This window comes from Carcharodon carcharias, chromosome 1, assembly GCF_017639515.1.
Source record: "Carcharodon carcharias isolate sCarCar2 chromosome 1, sCarCar2.pri, whole genome shotgun sequence".
NCBI lineage: Eukaryota > Metazoa > Chordata > Chondrichthyes > Lamniformes > Lamnidae > Carcharodon > Carcharodon carcharias.
Genome location: NC_054467.1, coordinates 178,399,725 through 178,416,590, shown reverse-complemented (window position 1 = coordinate 178,416,590; position 16,866 = coordinate 178,399,725). Strand labels below are relative to the sequence as shown.

The window sequence follows — 16,866 nt, the reverse complement described above, 5'->3', positions numbered from 1 at the left end:
TCTTGTCTTTGCTGCTGTCATATGCCTTCATGTTATCTATGGACGGTGTCTATTTACATGCCAGAACTGACACCAGAGATCCAAGACAAATGTGCACCAAATCCTCATTAGAGAGCTGCTCTATGTGACAATGCCACACTAGCACCTCATACGGAGGAACACCTTCAGCAGCAAATAGACATCCTCTCTCGTGCCATCTCATGATGGTTTGTCCATCAGCACCAGGAATACAAATGTCATGGTGGTATGGCAACATCCTGCACCATCTATCAGCATCGACAATGGAGGTTGTTGACAGCTTCACATATCATGGCCCCACGATCACGAACAATCTGTGATTTAATGCTGAAATCAACATACACATGTAGAAGCTGCAGCTGTTATGTTCAAGCTGAGTAAGAGTGTGGAACAAAAGCAACCTGACCGAGAACACCAAACTGTGACTCTACCAAGCCTGCATTCTCAGTGCACTCCTCTACAGTGGTGAGATCTGAACAACATAGGCTAAGCCTTCACTGTCTCAGATGTATCCTCAGTATCTCTTGCCAGGACAAGGTCACCAACTCAGAGGTCCTGAAGTTTGCTTATTACATCAGCAAACATTCTTTGCCAAGTTAACGACATCTGCGCTGGCTCAGCCATGTTGAGATGGATGATGGCTGTATGGATGATGAAGGCCTTCTATACAGTGAACTGGCCACTGGGTCATGACCTCCTGGGCGTCCATACCTCCGCTACTCCTGCGGAGTAGATTGCGGACACTGACAACAGGAAGACAACTGCTAACATCCATGACTTCTGGAGGCTTAGCAGTCAGACGGGCATTGGATGAGGCAAACAGAAATGGGAAGCTCAACTGGCTGAAGGAGATTGGTCAGCATCTCGGAAGAATCACGAAATAAACTGTTTGCTTGATCCCAGTTTGTACTGGGTTCAACTAAGGCAGCAATTGGGAGAACAAGTAAATTAAGCAGGAAAACATTGGCAAAGTTTCTATTCATGATTGCTATCCTCCTACTGGGTAGCATGATTGGACTAGGGCAGAACTGTCCTCTCAATAGTGATGTTTTCTACAGTTGAATAGCTCACAACACCATTTACATGAATGGCCATTTTGAGGTGCCAGACATCACCAGCACCCGTGAATGTTGCAACAAGGAGTCTAAAAGGAAAAAAAATAAAATTTGCTACCAGCATCTTCATTCTAGCAATTTTTGCAACTATGAATATGTATTATACATATTTCCAAATGTTACCTTCCTCCAAAGAGATGAAAAGAGTAAACACATTACTGATGATGTATTTAGCTATACATTTACACATTTGAAGAAATCAAACACACCCATGTCACCATCTGCAGTTTCTTAAAAAAAAAATGCGCTGTTTTGTTTCGATAAGTAGAATATTTAACACTGTTGGTCTGCTAATGGTGAATACTATTCCTTAAATCTTACCTTCTTGAATTTAATTCTGGCTTGCTTGTTTGTTCAAGATACGTTGATTTATCTTCAACGGCAGGAGTCAACAACGGCTGCATGTCATCTGCCATATTTCAGTCTATTTGGCTCTGAGGCCCAATTGCTATGTTTTCATTGGTTACTGTTCTCTGGAGCCTGTATCATCTAGGCATACATGTACAAAAGGTAGTTAATAAAAAAAGATATTCAAAAGAAACTGTTGCCATTATGGCTAGCAGAAGCATACCAAACACAAGTTAGGAATGAAAAGTTGTAAAGATCCCACCTCCAGTATATCAAATCTCCTAAACATGGCAACAAATTTGAACGCAAAAGGTTTTACCATTATTTACTCAATTGGTAAACTATTTAAACAAGACTATTGTCATCAAACCAAGTCTCTTCCATTTTCCTCTGTAATACTGCACGTCACCTCTGGCAAATTACCCAAATGCATGGAGATAATTGACAGACAGGAATCTGTTCAACCCACATCACTTTCAAACCAAAAGCAAAACAACTCCAACCTCAGTCATAGAGCTTCAGTATGCAGATGACACTTGTGTGCGTTCACTCAAAACGAGCTCCAGGTCACTGTCGACTCTACCTCCAAAGCATATGAGAACGGATTTTACCAAATACCCGAAGAACTCAGGTTCTATTCCAACCAGCTCATGGCAAAACACCTCCCCATCAATTAAGATCAACGGATCAACGGTAAGATCCTGGAAAACATGGACCATTTTCTGTATCTTGGGAGTCCCCTCTTGATGAAGGCAGACACCACTCATCTTTACCTCTAATGTGCCAACACAGCCTTCGGCCAACTGAGGAAAAGGAGTATATGAGGGCCAGGATCTCAAACCCGAGACTAAGTTTGTGGTTTACCAGGCAGCAGTGATCCCTGCACTCCTACATATTTCGTGTTGTACATGACGTACAACAGGCACCTCAAAACACTGGCAAAGCCTTCACAAGTTGCTCCAAACCTAATGGCAAGAAAGGCAGCTAACAGCAGCATTCTCTGAAGTCAACTTGCGAGGCATTGAGGCGCTAATCACTCAAAACCAGCTCTGCTGGGCAAGACATGTTGTTTCTCGGCCCGAAATCAGGCTCCATATGCAACTGTTTTACTTGGAACTCAGTCATAGCAGGAGACTCCTAGGACAACGTAAAGATTTAAGGGATTCTTTGAAAACATCCTAAAGAGGTAAGTGGAATGCCCGTCTTGTGTCACGTAAGGAGTCGTGGACACTTCTCGTGACCCATATGCAGCAAGTGTCACCGGCTGCACAAGCTCGAGCTCCACGTTTCAGAGCTTGAGCAGCAGCTGTAGTCACTGAGGTGACTCCGTGAGGCAGAGAACTACGTGGATAGCACGCTCAAAGAGGTGGTCACACCGCAAGTTAGGGGCAAGCAGGTGGATAAAGAATGGGTGACCGCCAGGCAGTCCAAGAGAAACAGGCAGGCACTGCAGGAGTCCCCAGAGGTCCCTCTCACTAACTAGCTTTCCATTCTGGATATCAGATGGATCATTAGAGGAGCGCAAAAGCCAAGCCAAGCCCGTGAAACCACGGGATGGTCCAGCTGAAGAGGAGGGGAGGAAGAGCGAAAGGGCAGTACTGATAGGGGATTCTTTAGTTAGGGGAACAGACAGGCATTTCTGCGGCCGTCAACGTGACTCCAGAGTGGTTTGTTGCCTCTCTGGGGCTAGGGTCAAGGATGTCACAGAACAGCTGCAGGACATTCTTGTCGGGGAGGACAGACAGTCAAGAGATCATGATTCACATTGGTACTAATGACATAGATAGGAAGTGGAATGTGGTCCTGCAATTGGAATTTAGGAGCTAGGTAGAAAATTAGCAAGCAGGACCTCAATATAGAAATCTCCTGATTATACCCAGTGTCATGTGCAAGTGAGTGCAGAAATAGAAAGATAAGACAAATGAACGCATGGCTGGAAGGATGCAGCAGGAGGGAGGGCTTTAGGTTCCTGGGACTAGTTCTGGGGGAGATAGCACCTGTACAAGCTAGATAGGTTGCATCTGAACAGAGCCGGGGCTGCGTTCCTTGCTGGTCATTTTGCTAGTGCTGTTGGGGAGGGTTTAAACTAACTCAGCAGGGGTGTGGGATCCAGGAGAGAATATTAGAAAGTAATACCATGGTGCACGGAATGCTGGGAGAGGCAGATAGCACCAAAATAAAGAATAGTGAGTTAATAGATGGAGTCGGAGTGAGGGAGCAAGTAATGAAGTCTCAATCAGAGTTACACTGCATGTACTTGGATGCATGGAGTATAGCTAATAGAAATGGGGAGTTACAGGCACAGGTTGCCTTGAGGATTATGATATTCTGGCGATAACAGAAACCTGGCTTAAGGGCGGGCAGGTCTGGGTGTTAAATATTCTTGGTTACAAGGTGGTGTTCAGAAAAGATAGGAAAGGGAAAAAAAGGAGGGGTGGGATTTTTGGTTAAGAAGAGTACGGCATCACTGGAGAAAGAGGGCGTGTCAGAGGATTCAAGGTCAAAAGAATCGATTTGGCTAGAGCTAAGGAATAAGTAGGATGCCATTACATTGCTTGGTGTAATATACAGATTACCAGATGGTGGGAAGGATATAGAGGAACAAATCTGCAAGGAAATTACAGAGAGGTGTAAACATTGTAGAGTAGTTCTAATGGGGGACTTTAATTACCCATGTATAGACTGGGATAGTGGTAATGTAATGGGCAGAGGGGGCCAAGCGTTCCTAGATTGTGTTCAAAAGAATTTCCTACAGCAGTATGTGCCCAGTCCAACAAGAAAGGAGGCACTGCTTGGCCTGATTCTTAGGAATGAGGTAGGCCAAGTGGATCAAGTGCAGAACATTTAGGGGACAGTGATCATTGTATCTTAAGCTTTAGGATGACAGTGGAAAGTGACATTGGTCAATTGAGAGTAAGAATAATCAACTGGCAAAGAGTGTGTTTCAATGGGGCAAGAACTAAGCTGGGTCGGATAGATTGGAACCAAAGGTTGGCTGGAAAAACAGTAACTGAACAATGGGCTACCTTCAAAGAGGAAATGGTTTGGGCACAGTCAATAAAGGGAAAAGGTAGAACACATATCCACAGCTCCCTGGATGACAAAGGAGATAGAAATTAAATTGAAGGAAAAGTGTACTTACAACAGGTATCAGGTAGCAAATACAACTGTGAACCAAGCTGAATACGGAAGGTTCAGCAGGGATGTGAAAAAGCAAATACAAGGAGCAGAGAGAGATTATGGGTAAAGGACTGGCAGCTAACAAAGGAAAATCCTAAAGTATTCTATACGCACACCAATAGTAAAAGGGTGGTAAGAGGAGTAGGGCAGATTAGGGATTTACACAAAGGCAAGAGGCATGGCTGAAGTGTTAAATGAATACTTTGCATCTGTCTTTACCTACGAGGCAGATGCTGACCAGGCCATGACGACAGAGGAGGGAAGTTAGTCACCAGAAGGGTTTAAAATTGATAGGGGTTGGGGGGGTCACAGAGTCATACAGCACAGAAACAGGCTCTTCAGCCCATTGTGTCCGTGCCAGCCATCAAGCACCTATGTATTCTAATCCCATTTCCCAGCACTTGGGCCACAGCCCTACATGCTATGGCTCATCTAAATACTTCTTAAATGTTGCGAGGTATTGGATAAGCTGCTGGTACTTAAAGTTGATAAGGCAGTGGGACCAGATAAGATGCATCCAAGAACATTGAAGGAAGTGGGCGTGCAGGAAATTGCAGAGGCATTGGCAATAATCTTTCAACGTTCCCTGGATTCAGGGGAGGTGCCGGAGGACTGGAGAATTGCAAACATTAAGCCCTATTTCAAAAAAGAGGATAAAGACCTGCCTCGTGATTACAGACCAATCAGTTTATGCCGTGATTTCACTACGGGACAGGTCAAGGAGGCAAGCCTCAGGTCTACCTCAGCCAAAACGCGGATCAAGTCCCATGCTGTTGGCGTTAATATGATCCACATTAACCGTTTAGCCAACTTGGCTAAAAAAATTTTTTATATATTTTAGTGAGGTACTTTCAGTTTCTATATTATGAAGCTAAAATTTTTTTCAATAAATTTCCTTTGATTTCCTTCCCCTTTGCATTACATTAACTTATGCCAACTTCCATCCACCCATCATCATTGTTCTTGAAGTTACATTTCTCCTGGCCCAACACCACGATTTTAAAATTCTCGTCTTCATGTTTAAATCTCTGCATGATCACACACCAGCATGTCTCTAACTTTCTGCAGCCCTACAACCCTCTGAAAACTCTTCATGGGGCCTCCAGCCCCAAGCTGAGTTCATCATGATTGTGAATAACGAAATTTCATACTCAGAATTACCTTGAGAAAACTGCTGCCACCACCTCTGGTAAATGAGGACCAGTGGCAGCTCTGGCCATTTCGCACAAATGTTTTGACAGCACAAGCTGCCGTATTCCACGTTGAAAACAGCAAATTAAGAGGATAATCTAGCAAGGAAAAAGGTTCCAGCATAAACATGTTCATGACAACTTCTATGCAATCAAAACAACAGTTGTTAAGCTCCTCTTTCATTCAGGAAGAAAGAGCTTCTTTCACAGTGATTGATCAAGAGCGGATTTGTGGGGGGGGGATGCTGAGTAGAAATTCTAGTGCCAATGATCTGTCTAACACACTGCACCTTCACCACAAGACAATAATTAATTCAAGTTACAATTAGTCATAACTGCAATAACAGACTTTTTACATATTGTAATCTATAGTATCTCATTGTTAACCAGGTGTTGCAACCAGCTTTAGCTACCTGAGTTATTCCAATCTGAAAAAAAAAGAATTACATTCACTTTAATCAAATGTAATTATTGGCATCCAAATTATCTCAGCACCCAAACCTGGAACACATCTGCACGCATCTAAAAGCTTGACAATATAACTCTACTAACCCCTTCAACTTGCTGCAAAATCAACAGGATCAAGGTACAATAACTGATGTAGCATGTGAACCTATTGTGATCATTACTGTACCAGGTGTCAAGATAATCAGGTCAGCTGCAAGCAAGTAAAGCATACAACTTTAGATTTCCCACAATCTGTTATCAAAATTCAACCCAGATAACTTCTATTTACATAGGTGTTTTAATGTAATAAAACATCCCAAGGCACTTCACGGGGTCACCAAATAACAAAATATGACACTCAGCCAACTAACAAGGCATTTGAGCAGATGACCAAAAGCTTGGTAAACAAGGTAAGTGTTTTGGAGTGTCTTAAAGGAGGAAAGTAGGGTAGAGGTGTGCAGTGGTTAGGACGCAAGTTCCTGAGCTTGAGACCAAGCAGCTGAAGGCATAACCACCAATGATGGAGCACTTAAATCAGGAATGCTCAAGAGGCCAATTAAAAGATAAGAGCAGGACGACACTTCTGGTTGTAAAGGCACATGATTGTTCTTAAGAACTAGAATCTTGAGAAAGGCCAAAGCAAATTTGATGGGCCACATAAACATCTATGCTGTACTATTGTATAATTCTAACTAATTTTTTTTAAGCAAATTCTTAAATGGATTCGAGGGCTATTTGGAGCAGTGGCTAAGGCACTCGATCGTAAAGCAGGGTTGGGATCAACAAAAATAGACAGGCTTGCAGGGTTTAATGGCCTTTCCCCACTCTTAAAAAATATTTTGTCAACTTTTATAGCAACTTTAATACAGAAAACAAAGGCAGTTTGTAGCTGGGCACAGGAATTAATGCCAAGGGGCGAGGAGATTGGTTGGAAAGCTTATATTTGCAAGAGGGTGTAAATATAGGAAAAGAGATCAAGGAGAGCCCCAGAAAGCAAGACTGATGCAAATGAGTGGAAGGCCAGAATTTGAAGCATTCAAGGGGTTAGAGGGCTGGATGAACTGGGGGATACACTGTGGCAAGACCATAGAGGGTTTAAATACAAGGGCAAGGAATTTAAATTTAATGCATTGATGTATAGGGGGCACTGAAGAGCAGAGTTGACATTGGAAATGTGCAAATAAGACTGGGGATGGGACAAAAGCAGAGCTTTGATAAGTTAGAACTTGTGAAGGGAGGGAATGGTGAAGACGACAATGGAATTGATCTATCTGAAAGTAACAAAAAAGTATGCATGGATATTTCAGCAACAGGGAAATTTCAGATGTGGGCATAATGGGCAAGTTGCAAAAGTGAAAAGGAGATTTGGTGATGGCTTCAAACCCCATATCCAAACTAACTAAACCAACATTATGAACAGGCAAGTTCACCCTGAAGGAATAGCTGGAGAAGGGGATGGAATAAAAGGCACAAGAAAACCACATGGCAGGGTCCAAAGGCAATGGCTTCAGTTTTCTTCATAATGGAGATACACAAGAATTAGGAGTAGGCCATTTGGCTCCTTGAGCCTGCTTAACCATTCGATAAGTCATGGCTGATCAGACTGTAGCCTCAACTCCACTTTCCTGTCTGCTTCCATAACCCTAGACTCCCTCGTTGATCAAAAACCTAAGTCAGCCGTGATTATATTCAGTGACCCAGCCTCTCTTGGGAAGAGAATTCCAGAGGCTAATAACCTTCAGAAAAAAATTCTCCTCATCTCCATCTTAAATGGAGACTTCTTATTCTTAAACTGTACCCCCTAATTTTAGTCACTCCCACAAGGGAAATCATCCTTTCAGCATCCACCCTGTCAAATCCCTTCAGGATCTTACATGTTGCAATATCATCTCATTCTTCAAAACACCAATGAGCATAGGCCCAACCTGCTTAGCCTTTCATCCCAGGAATCAGTTAAGTGAACCTTCTCTGAACAGCTTCTAATGCAATTATATCCTTTCTTACACAAGGAGACCAAAACTGTACACAGTACTCCAGATGTGGTCTTACTAAGGTCCTGGACAGCTGCAGCACTTTCCTATATACTTGACTCCCCTTGCAATGAATGCCAACATTCCATTTACCTTCCTAATCACTTCCTGTACCCATATTATAACTTTGTGATTCATGTACCAGGACATCCAAATCCCTTTGTACTGCAGAGTTATGCAATCCCTCTCCATTTAAATAATATACTGCTTTTCTACTCTTCTTGTCAAAGTAGACAAGTTCACATTTTCCCACTTAATTATCCATCTGCTAAATTTTCACCAAATCTCTTAACCTTAGGACAGGAAAAAACTTTTTCCCTTGGTGAAGGGATTAATCACCAGGGGGAATAGATTTAAGGTAAGGGGCAGGAGGTTTAGAGGGGGTGTGAGGAAGAACTTTTTCACCCAGAGAGTGGTGGGAATCAAACTCACTGCCTGAAAGGGTGGTAGAGGCAGAAACCCTCATAACATTTAAGAAGTATTTGGATGTGCACTTGCGATGCCATAGCATACAAGGATATGGGCCTAGTGCTGTAAAATGGGATTAGAATAGTTAGGTACATGTTTGACCGGCACAGTTTCGATGGGCCGAAGGGCCTTTTTCTGTGCTGTGGACCTCTAAGGCTCTATAAACTATCTAAATCCCCTCAGACACCTTATGTCCTCTTGACCACTTACTTTCCTACCTTTACGTCAGCCAATTTAGCTACCATACATTTGATCCCTTCATCCAAGTAGTGAGGGTCCAGCAGTGATCCCTGTGGCACTCTACTAGTTACAGCTTGCCAACCTTAAAATGACTCATCTACTCTTACTCTGCTTCCTGTTAGCTAACCAATTATTTATGCTAAGATATTACTCCCTACACTGCAAGCTCTTATTTTGTGTAGAAACCTTTGATGTGGCACTTTATCAAATGCTTTTTGAAAATCTAAGTGCACCACACTTATAAGTTCCCCTTTATCCACCTGGCTTGTTACTTCCCCAAAGAACTCTAATAAATTAGTCAAACACAACTTCCCTTTCACAAAACCACTTGATTGTACTATGATTTTCTAAATGTCCTATTACCTCCTTAATAATGGATTCTAGCACTTTCCTTTGACAGATGTCAGACTAACTGGCCTATAGTTTCCTTTCTGTCTTTTTCCTTTCTTGGATAGAGGAGCAACATTCAATATTTTCTCTTCTGATGGGACCTATCCAGAATCTAGGGAATTTTGGAAGACCACAAAGAAATCATCTGCTATCTCAGCAGCCACTTCTTTTAAGACCCTAGGATGCAAACCATCGGGTCTAGGGGACTTGTCAGTCTTTAATTCTAATAATTTCCCCAGTGATTGTTATTGTTTTAAGTTCCTCCCTCCTTTTTACCACTTGATTTTGTATGCTTGAGGTGACTTTTGTGTCTTATACAGTGAAGACAAATGCAAGATACTGTACTTCCACCATTTCCTTTCCCATTATTAATTTACCAGTCTCACCCTCTAAGGGAGCAATGTTCACTTTAGTTACTCTTTTCCTTTTCAAGTACCTGTGGTAACACTTAATATCTGACTTTACATTTCTAGCTAGTTTTCTCATACTCTAATTTCTCCCTCACTTTAAACTCATTCGTTGCTGGTTTTCTAAACTCTGTCTACTCTTCTAACCTACCACTTATCTTCACTATATTGTGCACCCTTTCTTCTAATTTAATACTCTACTTAACTTTTAGGTAGCCACAAATGGTACTTCTTTCTCAGTGTGTCTTTCTTTCTCAATGGACCATATCTTATCAATTTTTCAATTATCTCTTTAAATGCCTGCCATTGCTTTCCTACTGTTTGACCTTTTAACCTAGTTTCCCAGTTCACTTTAGCCAACTTCGTCCTCAAAAAAGTTCAATTACAAAAGGGTAAGACATTAGTCTTAGTCCCACACTTCTCACTCTCAAACTGTATGTGAAATTCCATCATGTTATGATCACTGTTGCCTAGAGGCTCATTAATTAATCCTGTCTCATTGCATATTAGGTCAAATAGCCTACTCCCAGGTTGGCACTAGAACATACTGCTGAGAAATTGTCCTAATACACACGATGAATTGTCCTAATACACACTATTGGCTACCTTTGCCAATCTGATTCATCTAACCGATACGAAGATTAAAATCACCCATGATGATTGAGTACCTTTCCTACAAGCCCCCATTATTTCTTCCTCTATACTCTGTCCTACAGTGTGACTACTGCTAGGGGGCCCATAAACTACTCCCACAAGTGGCTTCTTAACTTTGCTATTTCTGATCGCTACCCATACTGATGATTCTTCTAGATCTTCTGAGCTAAGGTCACCTCTCACTCTGTACTAATGTTATTCTTAATTAATAGAGTTGCTCCACCACCTCTTCCTAGCTTCCCGTCCTTCCAAAATGTCAAATGTCCCTGAATATTTAGGTCCAAGCCTTGGTCACCATGCAACCACACTTCTGAAAGGGGTCAGGTCATACATACTTACTTATGCTATCAATTTATTCATTTGATATGAATGCTGTGCACAGATACAGAACATTTAATTCTGCCTTTTTACCATTCTTGCCAACTCCGGCCTTATTTGCTTAATCATAGAAAGTTTATGGCACAGAAAGTGGGCACTTGGCCCATTGTGTCTGCATTGGCCCAAAAAAAAAAAAATCAAGCTGCCCACTCTAGCCACCTGTTTGTGGCTTAATCTTGTTTATAAGCTCTGGTCATCATTACCCATTATTGCTACCCTGCTCTGCCTTGTCCTTTCTCTAACTTTCCAAAACTCCCCTCACATGAACCTTCTCCCCTACTATTTCATTTAAAGCCCTCTCTACCGCCCCAGTTATACAACTGGGCAGAACACTGGTCCCAGCAGAGTTCAGGTGAAGGCCATTCCCATGGTACAGCTCCCACAATCCTATGTACTGGTACCAGTGCCTCATGAATCGAAACCCATGTCTCCCACATCAATCTTTGAGGCAGACATTCAACACATTCTTATTTACCCTATGCCAATTCGCTCGTGGCTCAGGTAGTAATCCAGAGATTACTACCTTTGGGGTTCAGCTTTTTAATTTAGCTCCTAGCTGTTCATAATCCCCAAGCAGAACCTCTTTCGTAGTCCTATGTTGTTGGTACCCATATGGACCACGATATATGGATCCTCCCCATCCCGTTACATGTTCCTCTCAAGCCCCAAGCAGATGCCCTGAACCCAGACACCGGGCAGGCAACACAGCATTCTGGGCTCTCACTCTCAGCTGCAGAGAACTGTATCTATTCCCCCTGACTGCACTGTCCCCTACTGTGACTACATTCCTATTTACTTCTTCCACATGAATGGCTTCCTGTATCATGGTCAGTTCACACATCCACCAGGAACCCCAGCTCTCGGCCATACAGGCTGCAAGAACCTTGAACCTGTTGGACAATTGCTAGGGCTGAGCTCCTCCATTTCTATCTTCCTGATCCCAATATCTGCCTCACTCACAGTCAACACCCTCCTGCTCCTGACCACAGACCAAATCAGAAGAAATTAGTCTAGAACAGTGTCCAGGTAACATACCCCTGATGGATTGCAGTGTCCAAAGCTTGGCCTCCAGCTCATTAAATCTGAGCGGAGTTCCCCAAGCCACGGACACTGACTGCAGATGTGGTTGTCGTGGATCTCACTGGTATCCACCAGCTACCACATACTACAACTGCAATATGTCAGCTGCCCTGCCATCCTTACTATGCTTTATTTTCTTTATTAAATTTTAATTAATGTCTCTAATCCTGCTTAAGCTTACATTCTTATTTCAATTAATGTTATGCTTACCCGGATTGAAATTCCCTAGTTTAGGTAAGAGAAAGAGAAAATACTCACCAACCAATCTTGTCCTGTTATGTCACACTTCAATTTTCTTTTGAATGCTCTGAACCCAAAGACTCACCCACCCCACACCCAGGTCCTTAAACAGAACCATAGAAAACCAGAACCATAGTGCAGAAACGGGCCTTTCAACCCAGCATGTCTGTGCTGGCCATAAAGAGAAAAAAAAACTAGCCCCTCATTTTAATCCCACTTTCCAGCACCCATTACAGGTTATAGCACTTCAGATGCAGATCCAGGTGCTTTTTAAATGAGTTGAGCATTTCAGCCTCAACCACCAGCTTAGGCAGTGAATTCCAGACATCCACCACCCTCTGGGTGAAAAAGTTTTTCCTCATGTCCCCTGTAATCCTTCTACCAATCACTTTAAATCTACATCCCCTGTTAATTGACCCCTCAACCAGGGGAAACAAGTCTTTCCTGTCTATCCTATCTAGGCCCCTCAATTTTGTCACCCATCTCAAGGTTACCTTCTATTTCTGGGTTGCAACTTGTCTCTTCTACAGCTGGAGAAATCCCCACAAGAACTGGAGAAATCCCCACAAGAACCAAGTTCCCAACTTAGCACTCTGTCAATGTCACAATCAGGCATCAACTCCTTACTCCATGATGGCTGTGGTCATCCAGAATCTCTTTTTAAAAGTAATAGACTGATCGTGTGGAGGCAATCAATGGGTTGAACAAAATGTTATAGTTAGAGACTTGAGAGAGAACGTTAAAAGTGGTGTTTAAACATGTGCTTGTCAAGATGCAACAAATGGAAAAGGGACCAAAGATAGATCTTGAGGACGCCAAAGGGAGCAATATAGAGGAGGAAAGATGCATCATTGCTGGAGATGTGTCAGCAGCATTAGGATGTATGGAAAGAGAACTGTGCATGAGCTGTTCCACAAAGCTGACTGTTCAGAGGTGTTCTTTGAAAAGTTTAAAAGGTAATTTGATGGAAGTTTATACAATAAATGAAGGGACTAGATTGTGGTAACTAGTTACTTCAGCTGAAAACGTTAGAGAAGCAGCAAGAAGATAGGGAAAAAACAAGCAACATGCTTACAAAATATGTGAGGGCAGGGTAGAGCTGAAGGATCTGTTGAAGAGTCATATGGACTTGAAACGTTAACTGTGTTCCTCTCCGCAGATGCTGCCAGACCTGCTGAGTTCTTCCAGGTATTTTTATTTTTATTTTGGATTTCCAGCATCAGCAGTTTTTTGCTTTTATCTTAGAGCTGAAGGATGTTTGGCCATTCTGTTTTGAGACTATAGTGGGTATGTGGCATAGGTTATCAGCTTATACTGATGTTGTATTCCTTCATAGAGTCACAACAGTGTAGGAGGCCATTCCGTCCATCAAATCCATGCCAGCTCTCTAAAGAGCAGCTTAATTAGTCCCGTTCCACCACTTTATCCCCGTAGCCCTTAAAGTTTATTTCCTTCAAGTTCCCATCCAATTTCCTTTTGAAAACACTTAGTCTCTGCTTCCACCCTCTTAGGCATTAAGTTCCAGGTCATTACCACTCGCAACTCTTGCCCAAAACCTTATATCTGTGTCCTGACATCCTTGCACCATCAGTTGAGGGGAGCAGCTTTTCTTTGTATACCTTATCTAAACCTGTCATAATCTTGTACAGCAGTATATCAAATCTACCTAGGTTGTTCTCCTTGGGTTGAGGGGAGATTTGATTCTCAAATGAGAGCTGGACCTGACTCTGGCTGGGGTGATGGGTACCTTGGATGTAGGTATCCAGTAATGTAAATCAAGCCCAATGTGCTCTTTTGGACTAGTTTTGATCTCCCCACTCCCACACCTCCCCAATTGGCCTTCTGTAATCTCTGAGAAGAGGCAAGAAACATCTTTTTTATTCATTCATGGGATGGGGTGAAGCTGGCAAGGCCAGCATTTATTGCCCATCTCTACTTGCCCTTGAGAACCAAATGGCTTGCTAGGCCATTTCAGAGGGCATTTAAGAGTCAACGACATTGCTGTGGGTCTGGAGTCACATGTAGGCTTGACCAGGTAAGGACAGCATATTTCCTTCCCTCAGGGGCATTAAAGACCCATCTGGTGCACTACAACAATCAACAATGGTTTCATGGTTATCATTAAGCTCAATAAAAAAATCTGGAATTTAAAAAAAGTGTAAAGCTGCCATTCGAACCTAGGTCCCCAGAGCATTACCCTGAGTCTCTGGATTACTATCCAGTGACAATACCACTACATCACTACCTTCCCTCTGTAATGCATAAGGGATCTCAACAATGTGGGCAGGTTAGTTGAACCAGTAGGTCTTTCCCAGTCTGTCACTTGTGTGTTCAGACAAATGCCACTTGCTTTTGTTATTGCTGCTTCATACGCTAATAGGCTACCTATTTTATAAATGGAAATTTCTGTTTTGCCATCTGTTATGCATTATGAACTATAAAGTCTTGATGCACATTTGAATATTCTTACATTAAATTGAGCCTTGCAAGTTTTTAGTGGTGTTGCAGCCATCAAGAAAATTTTTTTAAAAATTCATTTACGGGATGTGGGTGCCGGTGGTTAAGTCAGCATTTATCATCCCTTTGATAAAAACAAAAAACTGCGGATGCTGGAAATCCAAAACAAAAACAGAATTACTTCTGTTGAAGGATCATGAGGACTCAAAACGTCAACTCTTTTCTTCTCTGCCGATGCTGCCAGACCTGCTGAGTTTGTCCAGGTAATTCTGTTTTTGTCATCCCTAATTGTCCTCTAGGTGGTGGCGAGCTACCTTCTTGAACTGCTGCAGTCCATGTGGTGTATGTACACCCACAGTGTGGTTAGGGAGGGAGTTACAGGATTTTGACCCAGTGACAGTGAAGGAACGGTGATATATTTCCAAGTCAGGATGATGATTTACTTGGAGAAGAACTTCCAGATGGTGGTGTCCCCATCTATCTGCTGCCATTGATCTTCTAGATGGTAGTGGTCGTGGGTTTGGAAGGTGCTGCCTAAGGAGCCTTGGTGAATTCCTGCAGTGCATCTTGCAGATGGTACGCACTGTTGCTGCTCTTCAGAGGTGGAGGAAGTGAAATTTTGTGGAATGGGTGCCAATCAAGCAGGCCACTTTGTCCTGGATGGTGTCAAGCTTGGACCTACAGTCATCCAGGCAGATGAGTATTCCATCACACTCATGACTGGTGCCTTGCATATGGTGAACAGGCTTTGGGAAGTCCGGAAGTGAGTTACTCACCACAGGATTCCTAGCCTCTGACCTGCTCTTGTAGCCACAGTATTAATATGGCTAGCCCAGTTGAGTTTCTGGTCAATGCTAACCTCCCAGGATGTTGAAAATGGGGGATTCAGCAATGGTAATTCAACAAGGACTGAAGGTTAGATTCTCTTTTGTTGGAGATGGTCATTGCCCCGCACTTGAGGCACAAATGTTACTTACCACCTGTCAGCCCAAGCCTGGATATTGTCCAGGTCTTGCTGCATTTGGACATGGGCTGCTTCAGTATCCGAGTCGTCGCAAATGGTACTGAACAGTGCAATTATCAGCAAATATCCCCACTTCTGGCCTTACAATGGAAGGAAGGTTATTGATAAAGCAGCTGAAGATAGAGAGTAGACTAATGGGGCGGTAATTGGCTGGATTGGATTTCTCCTGCTGTGTGTGTACAGGACATTTCCCACACTTCTGGGTAGATGCCAGTGCCATAGCTGTACTGGAACAACTTGGCTAGGGGTGCAGCAAGGTCTAGAGCACAAGTCTTCAGTGCTATTGCCAGAAGAGTCAGGGTCCATGGCCTTTGCAGTATCCAATGCCTTCAGCCATTTCTTGATATCATGTGGAGTGAATTGAATGGGCTGAAGACTGGCATCTGTGATGCTGGGGACCTCCAGAGGAGGCAGAGATGGGTCATCCACTTGGCACTTCTGGCCGAAGACTGTTACGAATGCTTCAGCCTTATTGTTTGCACTGATGTGCTGGGCTCCTCCATCATTGAGGATGGGGATATTTGTGGAGCCTCCTCCTCCAGTGAGTGTTTAACTACATAACCATAATTACATAACCATATTTATATAGCACACTAACATAGTAAAACATTTCAACGCACTTCACAGGAGCTTTATCAAACAAAATTTGACACCGAACATTAGGCCAGATGACTAAAAGCTTAGACCAAGTAATAAGTTTTAAGGAACATCTTAAAAGGAAGAAAGACGGATCGAGAGGAGGGGAGGTTTAGGGAGGAAATTCCTGAGTTTAAGTGTGCAGCAGCAGAAGGCATGCTGTCCGTGGTTGAGCAATTAAAATTAGGGTTGCACAAGAAACCACAATTAGAGGAGCACTGATATATTGGAGGCTTGTAGACTTGGGGAAATTAGAGATAAGGAGGGGCAAGGCCATGGAGAGATTTGAAAACAAGGGTGAGACTTTTAAAATTGAGGCATTGCCCAAAGGGGATCCAATGTAGAAGCACAGGGGTGATGGGTGAATAAAGATACGTCCTTGAACCCAAGTATGAGAGACAACTTCATTGCTCTTTTAAAAAAAAAGTATCTTTGTTTGTTGTTTAAATCTCCTGGAGTGTGCGCCCACATACTCAAGAACAACTGAAAACTGGGGCTTCTTTATAAAAGGTATGTACAAAACCAGAAAAGAGCGTTGCATTCCATCTGGTCAAAGAATTAAAA

At 42.8% G+C, this 16,866-nt stretch overlaps 1 protein-coding gene across 6 annotated transcripts in view; it reads right to left on the bottom strand.

The window, feature by feature from the left end:
* The window catches only part of slc38a9 (solute carrier family 38 member 9), an 83,393-nt gene that overhangs the window by 50,760 nt on the left and 15,767 nt on the right, over positions 1-16,866 (bottom strand). For 3 of the 6 annotated variants that reach the window (XM_041194392.1, XM_041194628.1, XM_041194706.1), the window contains exon 2: positions 1,455-1,622. In XM_041194392.1, coding sequence (XP_041050326.1) covers positions 1,455-1,549 — 95 coding nt within the window. In that variant the 5' untranslated portion in view covers positions 1,550-1,622. Of the gene's footprint in view, positions 1-1,454; positions 1,623-1,743; positions 1,765-5,822; positions 5,843-16,866 lie in introns of those variants that run through there. The other 3 variants (XM_041194540.1, XM_041194459.1, XM_041194620.1) reach the window with 3 other exon arrangements.